This window comes from Eptesicus fuscus, chromosome 14, assembly GCF_027574615.1.
Source record: "Eptesicus fuscus isolate TK198812 chromosome 14, DD_ASM_mEF_20220401, whole genome shotgun sequence".
Taxonomy (NCBI): Eukaryota; Metazoa; Chordata; class Mammalia; order Chiroptera; family Vespertilionidae; genus Eptesicus; species Eptesicus fuscus.
Window position 1 is genome coordinate 29262704 of NC_072486.1, and position 13412 is coordinate 29276115.

Genomic DNA, 13412 nt, shown 5'->3' on the forward strand with positions numbered 1-13412 from the left:
ATCCCTCTCCCTTTCTCTCTGTAAAAAATAATAAAATATATTAAAAAAAATAAAAATAAAAAAGGAAGAAAGTAAAGAAGAGGCCCTAGCCAACGTGGCTCAGTTGGTTGGTGTATTGTAGTGTCATCCAGTCGGGGTATGGGAGGCAACCAATCGATGTTTCCTTCTCACATTGATGTTTCTCTCTCTCTTTCTCCCTCTCCCTTCTTCTCTCTCTAAAATAAAAAATAACGTATTCCTGGGTGAGGATATAAAAAAAGAAAGAAAATAAAGAAGATATGATGTTATGACAAACTGGACTTAAACTTCCAAAGAATAAGAAGTTACATTTTCACATGAGTGCAATCCACATATAAGTGAAATCATATATGGGACATAACACTGAAAGTAACAAATGAACAAACAAGAAAAATACACACACAAACTCATAGATACAGACTAAGTAAGCTGGTTGCCAGAAGGAAGGGGGTTGAGGGGTAGTAAAGGTTGAAGGGGATCATATATGTGGTGATGGAAGATGAGTCAAGTTTAGGTGGTGGGCATGTGATGTCATATACAGATGCAGCATAGAATTGTACACTTGAAACCTATATAACTATTAACCAATGTCACCCCAGTAAATTTTTAAAAAATATCAAAAATAATACCTATTTTAAAAAGCTACATTCTTATACAATATTTTACTGATAGTACTCATTATTGACTTGATCACAGTCTCACTTATTAAAAACAAAATCTTGCAACTGTCCCTCTCCCCCGAACACCACAGAAACAGTCAAATATAAAATCCAAGTACCAAAAGCAAGTGCTTTCACTTCCAACCAAGTCTGTTACTTTATTTTAATTTTTTTACAAGTGTCTTACTTTAAAAATACCCACCTGTTTGAAATCTTTATACATGATTTTTCCAAGTTCAGGCTGTAATGTTGTAACTAAAAGAAAAAAGCAATAATAAATAAAGCCTAAAATAAAGGGCGATACTCTCAAAACTGTCTTAGCATTATGTATAAAATAAAAAATATTTCTTTTCTGTGAACAAGTTAATTCAGATTAGTTCTCATTTGTTGATATAGAAGGTACATTATCTTTGCTATGTACAATGAACTTGGAAAAGAACAAACACAGATGTTTATAATATGCACAGTCCAATCTAATTAGTGGGCCTCAAAGTTCCTCTGTTGCACTTGAAGAAGCATGGTGGGTGGGCCAGAATTTAGACTTCTATCACTATGTCTGGTCTAGTCCTTTCGCATTCAGTTATCTTCAAGCCTCACCAATTCTGCACTAGCCTCTTAAAATCATAACTAAGCCGAAACCGGTTTGGCTCAGTGGATAGAGCGTCAGCCTGCGGACTGAAAGGTCCCAGGTTCGATTCCGGTCAAGGGCATGTACCTTGGTTGCGGGCACATCCCCAGTAGGGGGTGTGCAAGAGGCAGCTGATCGATGTTTCTCTCTCGTCGATGTTTCTAACTCTCTATCTCTCTCCCTTCCTCTCTGTAAAAAATCAATAAAATATATTTAAAAAAATCATAACTAAACCAAATAAATAAATAATTATGCAACAGAAAAGTAAATGCAACAAAGTAAGTAACAAGTACTAGGTACTGCTGAGGGCAGCAGAAGTTTCAAAGATTAATGGGAAATGCACATATTCTGCCAAGAGATTTCAAACTCATAAGGCTACCCTCATTAGTTGTCATTTTATTCATACTACGAGAAAGATTAGTTTTTAAAAATTCACCAATACACATTAAAATACAAAACAAATTATACTTACATGCATAATCTGCAACTGCAGGTTTTGCATGAGAAATGTTACTTAGCAAAGAGGATTTTCCAGCATTTGGGAATCTGAAATGAGAAAATGAATTTATACATTGCAACAAATATCATACTATTAATATTGTTTATCTCTGAATTCTTAACATTTAAAAAGCAAATTTCTTGAATGTTTCTGGGATTAAAAGAAGAGTTTATTTTAAAATAATCTTGAAAAACTTGAGGAACAAAATATACTTATGAAACAGGTAAAGATAAATTCATGCTGGACACTGAAAATGTTTTAGTATTGTGAATAAATAATTCAAATTATGTAAATAAAACTAGTAAAGCATAGGACAACAACAAAAAAAACTAATAAAAATACCTGTAATCTACAATCTCTAGCAACTGCTGATAAAATACTACTTATAAATGGTCTAAAAAACCCTTTTATTTTAACTGACTTTTTTTAGAGAGAGTATTATTCAACTGTAAAAAGGAGGAAATATTGCCACTTTTGACAACACAGATGGACCTTGGGGCATTGTGCTAAGTGAAATAACTCAGACCATGAACAACAAATACTATATGATCTCATTTATACATAGAATCTAAATAAACAAAAAATCAAATTCATAGATAGAACGTATTAGTGGTTGCTGAAGGTGGGGATGTAGGGTTAGGCAAAATGGGTGAAGGGGGTCACAAGATACAAATTTCTAGTTATAACATATATAAGTCATGGACCATATAATACATAGTATGATGACTATAGTAAATACTACTATATAATGATACTGTATTATATATTTAAAGGTTGATAAGAGTAAATGTTAAACTTTCTCATCATAGGAAAAAAATTCATAACTAGGTATGGTGATAGATGTTAACTAGACTTATAGTGATCATGTTATAATATACAAATATTAAATCACTATGTATATATCACCTGAAACTGATATATTATATGTCAATTATATCTGAATAAAAAAATTATCCAACAAATATTTATTGAACATTGACTTGTATCAAGCAATATCATAGGCACCAAAAAATAGCAATCAATGAGACAAATGTGATCCCTACCTTCACAGAGTTGTCATTCAAATTTGAGAAAGTTCTTCTTTCAAAACTCTGCCAAACTTTCATTTGGAATAACAGTGTAATATTTTGCAAATATTAATTTCAAATTCTATAAAAATTTATAAGCTCTTAATAGATCTCTTTTAACAATTTTTTCATTAAAAATATTTCCATAATGCCCTAGCTGGTTTGGCTCAGTGGATGGAGCGTCGGCCTGCGGACTGAAGGGTCCCAGGTTCAATTCTGGTCAAGGGCATGTACCTTGGTTGCGGGCACATCCCCAGTGGGGGGTGTGCAGGAGGCAGCTGATCAGTGTTTCTCTCTCATCGATGTTTCTGACTCTATCCCTCTCACTTCCTCTCTGTAAAAAAATCAATAAAATATACTTATAAAAATAAAAAAAAGATACTTCCATAATAAATTTAGAATCAAAGTATGTGAGATTTCTTAATGACTTGCTTCCCTTAGAAATACAGTATTTTCTTATATCCTGTCAAACCCAGTCTCTTGTAACTATTTGAAAAGTAAATTGCAACCTTTTATCCATGATCATCTAGTTGGACTTGCTTATTTTTTCCAATATCCTATTTTCATAATAGTAAAGATGTAAGCATCTACTGTATTTCCAAAAGATCAAAATATGAGAAGAAAAAGGATGTTAATGGTTGAAGAACAGACAGTTGAGATTTTTCTTAAAAAGTACAGAATGAAAATTTTAGAGGCTGAAATCCAACCTATGTAAAGGTCAGCATTGACAATAGCAGTCCAAGTGTATGTTATACACCTTTCTTCAAAGGTTCACTTCACTGCTGAGACTAGCTAAAAGGATTTCTGCTTATGCTGGTATTCACAGTAGTAACTTTTTAAGAATAGCTATCTAACTTAAAAGCACTAGAAAAATGTTAAGCATTGTGCTTAAGAATTATGATGTGCTAATTATTTATTGTAATTCCAAGCCCACTTCTGAAAAGCTTAGCATTTCACTATAATGGCCTCTTATAAGGTGGCAATATAATGATCATGTTAGCAGTTACCATTCATTCACAGAGCATTCATAAATCCAAAGCATGTGTTGTACTGCAAATGCAATATCTTACCAACATCTTCAGATGAGAACTCCCCATTCACTATTAAAGATGAGTGAACAAAAACTTAGACAGTATAACGTATCCAAGAGTAGCTAGTTAGCCTCCCGAAGACTGGAGATTCTGATACAAATAGTCTCACTTGAGTCCCCCACGCCCACCCAACTTTTACTACTCAGCCCTGCTGGGCTTTCCTTAGTCTGTAAAGGTGTCTTCATGGAACTTGAAACTCATTTTTCTACCAAATGAGAAAGTGAATGGCTGGATTCTCAGCCGTATCCATAAAACCCTATTAAACTGGTAATATTTGAAAAATACATAGTATTACAGAGCCTATGACTCATAAACCTCAAACTATGTTTTATTGGGGGGAAAATTACATGTGAATGGCAAGATTGAATGCCAGGATCACATCTTTCCCTGTTACAACTTCAGCAGGAACGGGGCCTCTGTGAACTCCAAGTCACTGCTGGTAAGACCTTGATGGGCATGGGAAGAGGAGAGACTCACAGTGAAGAGTCTGGTAAAGAAGCAGTGAGTAAAATACCAACGGCATATTTCACAGACCTAGAACGAACTTTCCAAAAATTCATCTGGAATAAAAAAAGACCCTGAATAGCTACAGCAATCCTGAGAAAGAAGAACAAAGTAGGAGGGATCTCAATACCAGATTTCAAGCTATATTACAAAGCCACTGTTCTCAAAACTGCCTGGTACTGGCACAAGAACAGACATATAGATCAATGGAATAGAATAGAGAACCCAGAAATATATCCAAATCACTATGCTCAATTAATATTTGACAAAGGAGGCATGAACATACAATGGAGTCAAGACAGTCTCTTCTATAGATGGTGTTGGGAAAATTGGACAGATACATGCAAAAAAATGAAACTAGACCACCAACTTACACCATACACAAAAATAAACTCAAAATGGATCAAGGACTTAAACATAAGACAGGAAACCATAAAAATACTAGAAGAATCTACAGGCAGAAAAATCTGACATATGCCAAAAGAACTTCTTCGCTGATACTGCTCCTAGGGCAATGGAAGCTAAAGAGAAAATAAACAAATAGGACTACATCAAAATAAAAAGCTTTTGCACAGCAACGGAAACCATCAATAAAACAACAAGAAAGCCCACTGCATGGGAGAACATATTTGCCAATGATGTCAACGATAGGGGTTTAATCTCCAACATTTACAGGGAACTCATGCAGCTTAACAAAAAGAAGATAAAAAACCCAATCAAAAAATGGGCAACTGATCTAAATAGACACTTTTCGAAAGAAGACAGAAGGAAGGCCAAGAGACATATGAAAACCTGCTCTAAATCACTAATCATTAGAGAGATGCAAATCAAAACAACAATGCGGTACCATCTCACACCTGTCAGAATGGCCATCATCAACAAATCAACAAATGACAAGTGCTGGCGAGGATGTGGAGGAAAAGGAACCCTCGTGCATTGCTGGTGGGAATGCAGACTGGTGCAGCCACTGTGGAGAACAGTATGGAGTTTCCTTAAAAAACTTAAAATAGAACTCCCATTTGACCCAGTGATCCCACTTCTAGGAATATATCCCAAGAAACTGGAAACATCAATCAGAAAGGATATATGCACCCCTATGTTCATAGCAGCACAATTCACCATAGCTAAGATTTGGAAACAGCCTAAGTGCCCATCAGCAGATGAGTGGATCAGAAAACTATGGTACATCTACACAATGGAATACTATGCTGCGGTAAAAAAGAAGGAGTTCTTACCATTTGCAACAATATGGATGGAGATGGAGAACATTATGCTTAGTGAAATAAGCCAGGCAGAGAAAGATAAATATCACATGATCTCACTCATTTGTGGAATATAATGAACAACATAAACTGATGGGGAAAAAAATAGATCCAGAAACAGAGAAATATCAATCAGAACGTCAAACCTCAGGGAAGAAATTGTGAGGTAACCAGAAACCCAAGAATGACTGAGAACGCCTTTCTAGCCATGCTAGCAATCATCAGATGTACGGTAATTTTACCTGGGACAAGAGGGTCAGTATTTTGGACTTATGCTCCTGACCCTTCATGGGTAAGACCCCTTACGTGGGCTGATCCCCTGACTAATGTAGTTACCAATAATACCAAACACCTTGGTCATCCAGGAGGTCCATGGGTGGGGCAAGAAAGTATAAATACACAGGGGTCTCCACCCAGCTTCCCTTTGGTATGACACAAAATCAAAACAATGCCCCTTTGGGTGTACAATTAAAGAGAGGTTTCTGGCTTGTGTGGACACCAAAGAAAGGGTGTCACTACTATCACTACTTGCCCCTGGTAGAGGTGCAGAAAATGTAACTAAGACTTTGTCTATATAAAAAGAAATGGACAGCCAGTTTGAAAGGGAATTGCTATGGACTAGAACAAAGAATATCCTTACATGATATTATTCTACACTGTCATTAAAATTTTTCCCAGATTTGGATCACCCCCAGTACTTATAATAGTTCCTCGCACCCTTGGGGATAAAAAAAAAAAAAAAAAAATCATCTGTTTGGTGCTTGGAGACAAAGGTAACACATCTCTTGATATTTTAGAATTACAACAGCATAATATACAATTATCCCAAGCAAACTTACAAACTGATTCTTTGAATGTCTGGCAGCAATTTAAAAAGGACATGTAAGGATTTAATCCCTTTCATTGTGTAGAGGGCCTCCTGGGTAGGCACCTGAGCATTCTATATTGGTCCCTCTTACCCTTTAGGTCAAGAGGGACCCTCTTCTCACAATTCAATTGCTCACAGCTGTTGCATGAGCTCTCTGTTCATGTCGAGGTTGAAGTCTCGTGATGACTGGTGCCATGGATCTGTCTCTCGCTCAGTGGGGAGAACTGAGCTCTCCCTGGAGAAGAAACCTGGGTTCCCCAAGATATGTGATCAGTGCTGGGGCCCCGCCAGCAGGCAAGGGGATCCCAAGGCAGGTGCTGGGCATGGAGGCCATGGGGGCATAGGCTACCAAGGAGACAAAACTGAACCTCTCATCACCGTGGTTGGCCCCGGAAGATGGCTGGTTAGCCAGAGACGGGTAAGATTCCTCAGGGGAGGAACAACCTAAGACAGGCACAGTCGCAGAGGGGCCATCAGGAGAGAATTTGGAGGTCAACAGAGGTGGGGCACAGAACCTCACCCCCCCAACACTGCAGGGGCCTGAACCCTAGACCCTTCTGAGGGAGGTCTCCTGCCCCCATGGCTGCTTCGTGCTTCCCATGCCCAGCTCAGATCAGGACCCAGGTGACTGACAGAGACTTGGCCGACAGCAGCTGCCCTCTCACTCCAACAAGAATTGTTTGAGTTGTCTTGTACCCATGGTGTGGGGAAGTGGGTTTATGATATCTAAATCCAGCCTACCACCAGGAATGCTCAGGGCCTACTCAAGAAGGCAAATAATCCTTTCCACTAATATTTACAGGGTAAAATAAGATTGTTGTTAGAGTATTAAATTTGACAGTAAAATAGTAGTCAAGTTTTCAGGCAAATTTAAATTGGCTAGTTGAAACAAGCAAATATGCTGGAAAAATTAATTGTACTGGACAAAAAGGTGTTCCTAAAGTGTTAAGTAAAATTTTTATTGGTACTTCATCTCATGATAAAATTGCACACCATGTAATGAACCTAAAACAGTAATATTATAGTGCAAAAAATTAAAATTTAAAAGCTATCAAGACTACATTATAAAATTTTCAAAAGCCCCCTAATATTTAAATCAAGAAAGGGGGGGGCGGAGATAGTAGAAGAATATCATGTAAGAAAAAATATCCTGTAAGTAAATTACATCTAGAAAATTAATACTTTAGAAAATTAATTGTAAGGCTAAAAGCAAGACACCCATGAAAAACACACAAGGTGTCAAAACAAGCCAGAGGAAAATCATTTGGGCAAAAAATGAAGTAGGATCCCAAGTCAAATTTATAGAAAATATTCCTTTATTAACTTTTGGTCGAGAATATGATTGTATATTTTCAGAAAACAACTCCGAGACCATGTGGATTCCAGCAACAGAGAGGAATCGACAGGACCACTCCAGCCAGGAAGACAGAAGAGAAGCAGTCCAGAGATGGAAGACGCTGACGTCGCCTTGCCATACTAGCAGTTAGCAGCTGTGCGTCACTGCAGGTTGCCCAGGACCAAACCAGAGAGAGTCGGACCTGCTTTACCACCATTTGTCCACCATCCAGAACTGAAATGTCATTGCTGACATGTACACATAAGGAACTGTTTGACATTGAAGTTGGGTCTCAAAAGAACTGTTGGCCCAGAAAGAAACTCACTACAGACTGACTCATTTGCCTGTCAGCATAACCATTACTGCTTTTCTCATTTTCGGTTCTTATAAGTGTATTTCTATTAGCAAATGATCTCACTCATTTAGGGGAAATAATGAACAACATAGGCTGATGAACAAGAACAGACCCAGAAACAAGGAGGCATGGATCAGACTGTCGGGCCTCAGAGGGAGGGTTGGGGAGGGTGGGGGTAAAGGGGAGAGATCAACCCAAGGACTTGTGTGCATGCATATGAGCCTAACCAGTGGTTAAGAACAACAGGGGGGTGGGGACATCCGTGGGGAGGGGTGTGGGATGGGAATGGGGGGATGAGGACAAATATGTGATACCTTAATCAATAAAGAAATTAAATTAAAAAAAAAAAGAAGCAGTGAGATGGCTGGAGAGGAAGCTAAAAAGAGCTTAGAAAGAACCTATGGGAAGGCAAGGAATGGAATGGCAGTTTGGTACTCAACTTGGCAGCAGTTTTTCCTACCTTTTGCTTAGGCCTTCTATCGACCACTGTGTAATGCTGTAATGGGGCCAGGAAAAGGAAGAGAGAGAGAGAGAGGAAGAGAGAGAAGAAATGCAAAGCTAAAGTTTTCCCTTCCTTTATCTACTCTTTATCTTGCAATCAAGCTTTCTCCAGTTGGTTGAGTGCAAGCACTCCAAACCCAAAGCTAAACAGCATTGTTTGATGAAAACACAGGAGGCTGGTGGAAGAGGATAACATTGTAAGATTGTCTACAGTACTGAGAGTGGACAAATCCTAAGCAGAGCATAAAGGAGAGGAAAACAGTCATTGCAAGATCCAACTTGGTGCTCAATAGTGTGTAAGTCTGATGGTTGAGACTGTCTATACCGGCCTTGAGCCGTCTGATTAATGATATATCAATACCTTTGTTAAGGTTTGGCTGAGTGGATAGAGCATCAGCCTTCGGAATGGAGGGTCCTGGGTTCAATTCCAGTCAAGAGCATATGCCTGGGTTTCGGGTTCAATCCCCAGTAAGGGGCGTGCAGGAGGAAGCCAATCAATGATTCACTCTCATCACTGTTTCTATCTCTTTCCCCCTCCCTTCCTCTCTGAAATCAATAAAAATATTTTTTTTTAAAAAGAATATCTTAATCATTTTCCTTTCTTTTTATATACTTTTAAAAGTGTGGGTTGCTGAAACCGGTTTGGCTCAGTGGATATAGCGTAGGCCTGCGGACTCAAGGGTCCCAGGTTCGATTCTGGTCAAGGGCATGTACCTTGGTTGTGGGCACATACCCAGTAGGGGGTGTGCAGGAGGCAGCTGATCGATGTTTCTCTCTCATTGATGTTTCTAACTCTCTATCCCTCTCCCTTCCTCTCTGTAAAAAAATCAATAAAACATATTAAAAAAAAAAAAGTGTGGGTTGTTCAGATTTCTCATTTTATGCCTTAATATCTGGTTACATTGTTTTGCTTTCTTATACTACTGCTTTTGATTGATCTTTTTCTTTATTCACTGTCTAACATTTCACTAGCCTACTTAATTGTTATGATCTTTGATATATGAATAGTCAATATGAAACTCTGATGACATTGTGAAAATAACGACATTTAACAGCATATTCTCTAAGTATACCAACAATGCACAAATTCCATAAAAGAGAAATAATGCTGGCCCCAAATTACAATTTATGTTTATTTCCTATTCATGAACTATCTCTCTGGAAGTATAAAAATAAAGATATGACTGATACTTACCCCACTAGACCTACATCAGCTATAAGTTTTAGATCAAGGTGAATTATTCGTCTCTGGCCTTTCAATGGTAAGAAATTTGTAAGGAATTTACCACCAAGTCCTCCTTCAGCTACCAAAATTCTGTCTTGTTCTTTATTGAGTTCTCCTTAAAAAGAGAGATAAAGACACTTAGAACCAAGATTAGTAAGTGTAGCTAATCCACTAATGACATTTTTCTTTCAGAAATAGATACCAGAAATTTCTATTAAAACCTTGACCCTAGCCTGGCAGGAGTGACTCACTAGTTGAGCATCAACCTGTGAACTAGGAAGTCGTGGTTCAATTCTCTCTCTCTCCCCATCTCCTTTTCTCTCTGAAATCAATTAAAAAAAAAAAAAAGCTTGACCCTGGAAAATACTTTTGTATGCAGTTGAAAGAGATTAGTTTATGTTTTAAAAACAAGTTAAATACTCTTATATCTTTAAAATAATCTGAAATCTAGCAGTTAATTTTGAACAGCCTTTACATATATTTTAAAAAATTCTTTCATAAATTAGCAGTTAATGTTAAAAAAAAAAATTCTGAAACTCAAGAGGTGCTATTCCCCACAACTCCCAAACACAACTTTAGAATCTACAGTACACTTACCTATAATTTTACCATTTTCATCAGTTACTGAAATACCCACAGGTGCAGGAATTTCACAATCTTTTCCTTTGGCGCCTTTCAGTGCACTAACACTACAAAATAAATAAATAAATAAATAAATAAATAAATAAAGCTAAGATAAAATAAGGAAAACCCACAAAATTAAATGGCTTATGCTTCAAGCAAATATAATGGCCTATAAAGAAGACTGGCAACCAAGTCTTCTGATGTAGATGTTAAATGGCCAAATATAAAGGAAAAATAAAATTATCCCTAATTATTTATTTGCATTTTAGACTATCATATCCCAATAAAAATAATATTAAGTAATAATTTAAGTTACCAAGCTAATCACCAAAAGTTATTACAAATCATAATAAATAAATATATTGTACACCTGAAATGTACACAAATAAACTAGAAAAAGAAAAATCAATTGAATAATAAAGCTTTTAAAAAACTGACCTCAACTGAGAGTACTTTAATTATAGGGGGTTCATCTAGCTGCTCATGAGAGAATAAATTGGTACAAACTTCTAACTAGTAAATTCACTTCTGAGAATTTATCCTAAAAGAAAATAATTGAACAAACACGTAAACTACTATATATACATGAATGTGTGTTACATTGAGTATAACAGTAAAAAAATCAATAATTACCTAAATAGATGAATGACAAAATAATATTATTTCCAATACTATAATACTCTACAGCCATAGTAAAAACAGCACAGAAAAAAAGTTAAGTGAAAAGAGGAGGTTGCAAAATACTGTCCTCTCATTTTTACCCCCCAACTATCAACATACACACAAGATTACATTGGTGTAAACACACAGAAAAGTCTAAAAAAAGACAAGAAAAGGTTAATACAAGTTATTTCTGAAATTATAGGTGAACTTTTATAAAACCTTTTTATTCCTGAACTCCCTGAGTAGGTCAGAATTCCCAGACCCACACACATGTGTAGGCTCTCTCATTCATATGACTTGTCACAGTTATAATTTTTCATTTTTCAGGTGTTTCATTAATGTCTGCTCTCCCACTACACTACAGTAACTTGCAGAAGGGGAGAGAACATATTAGTTTAGATCATCATTGTATCCTATCCATCTAGTACAGTGATTGGTACATAGTGGATACTCAATTAACATTAGTTGAATGAATGAATCGGGTTGACAGTAATGGATGAATTAGAAATATAGTAAAGAAAGACTTAAATAGAACACTCTTCTTATTGGGATGTGTTGCAATTTTTAGAATGTAGAGGCAAGCTTTAATTTCATTCTTATTCGTTACCATTGGTGAACTTTCTATTAAAATATCTTATTAAAAACACTGACACTTAAATTTCAGAATAACATTGGATAGTTTTTTAAATAGTTGAAATAGTATTTGATAATATTCACAGTTGAGCAAGCATAAACCAGTTTACTGGGAGATGATTTCACGATGAACAAAAGTAGTCTGATTTTAGTAGACATGTTATTAAATATATGAAATTAAAATCTTACTCAGTTATCTATATTTTGGAAGTAGTGTTTAAACCAAGACTTGAAAGGGAAATAGGACTTTGCCAGACAAGGCAGGAAAGGATCTGTTGGCCAACCAAATATATATGTATACATGTATATTTACATGTGTGTATACACACACACATACTGGACTAGGAAGGAACAAGCTGTTTGGAGAAATAACAGTTATTTCTAGCATGACACTGGTACAAGTACGGAAGCGTGTTGTGAACTAAAGACACTGTAGTCCAGATCATGAAGAGACAGACATGCTCTGTTGGAAAGTTTGAAGATTATCTTAGACAGGGAACACTGAAGGATTTTAAGTAGGCAAGTGACAGTAACAAGATGATGTTTTAGAAAAAGCACTCTAGGAATAACTGGATAAAGAATGGACTAAAGGTGACGACTAAGACTGGAGATGGGAGACCAAATTGGAGAATATTGCAATATTTAATAAATAACGACTGTCTGAATTAAAGTCTGGCCTGGACCTATCATTCCAGTCTCGTCTTCCTCTACATTCTGTGTTTTCTGCATTCCAGCCACGCTGGCCTGCTTTTAGTGTCTTATACTGCTACTTGTCTTCTATCACTGGGCCTTTGTTCATGTTACCTTTTCTGCAATGCCTTGTTCTCCCCTTCACCCAGCTGGTTCCTATTAATCCTTTAGATTTAAGCCTCTCTGTTCTAAAAATTCAACACACACAATGCAGTAAGAAATATGTTCTATTTAAATCTCTCTTAACATTTAAACACTGTATACCATCTTTAAGTATACCACTGATCTAAACACTTTAAAATAACATTCTGTATTCAAAACTTTAATTACTGAATTCTAACAAATATAAGGCTCTCAAAATTTGTCCTATAAAATGGTCTCATAAGACAAAATGCTCAAAAGAAATTTAAAGGATTTCCCCAAAGATTCATTTACAAGCAGGGGGTGTTGCTGCATATTTTGGGCAGGATAATTTGAGGTTGTTTTTGTTGTTGGGAGTGTCTGGTATAGGGTGTTTAGTATCCCAGCCTCTATCCTTTACTTATATCCGCCCCCAAGTAAGTGTCACATTTCATCATCTGGAACTATGACAAATAAACATATCAAAACACTTCTGTGGGAAGAAAAAAAAGAAACAGACATAAAATCTAGCTGTGATACCAATACCTCCTATGGAATAACAGAATAAATAGGCCTGAGGAATCATAGCCTGCAATTTAATGGAAGCTTTAAGAATTTTTTTCTTCATTTTCTTTATAACAAAAGAAAAAATTCTTCTCATATTTTGAG

The 13412-nt window shown here is 36.4% G+C and overlaps 1 protein-coding gene across 3 annotated transcripts in view; it reads right to left on the minus strand.

The window, feature by feature from the left end:
- GTPBP10 (GTP binding protein 10) overlaps window positions 1–13412 on the minus strand; it is a 30453-nt gene that overhangs the window by 13535 nt on the left and 3506 nt on the right. For all 3 annotated transcript variants that reach the window (XM_008149258.3, XM_054726400.1, XM_028157470.2), the window contains exons 3-6: window positions 10611–10702; window positions 9984–10128; window positions 1778–1851; window positions 880–932 (exon numbers count right to left, since the gene is read on the minus strand). In XM_008149258.3, coding sequence (XP_008147480.2) covers window positions 880–932; window positions 1778–1851; window positions 9984–10128; window positions 10611–10702 — 364 coding nt within the window. The remainder of the gene's footprint in view (window positions 1–879; window positions 933–1777; window positions 1852–9983; window positions 10129–10610; window positions 10703–13412) is intronic.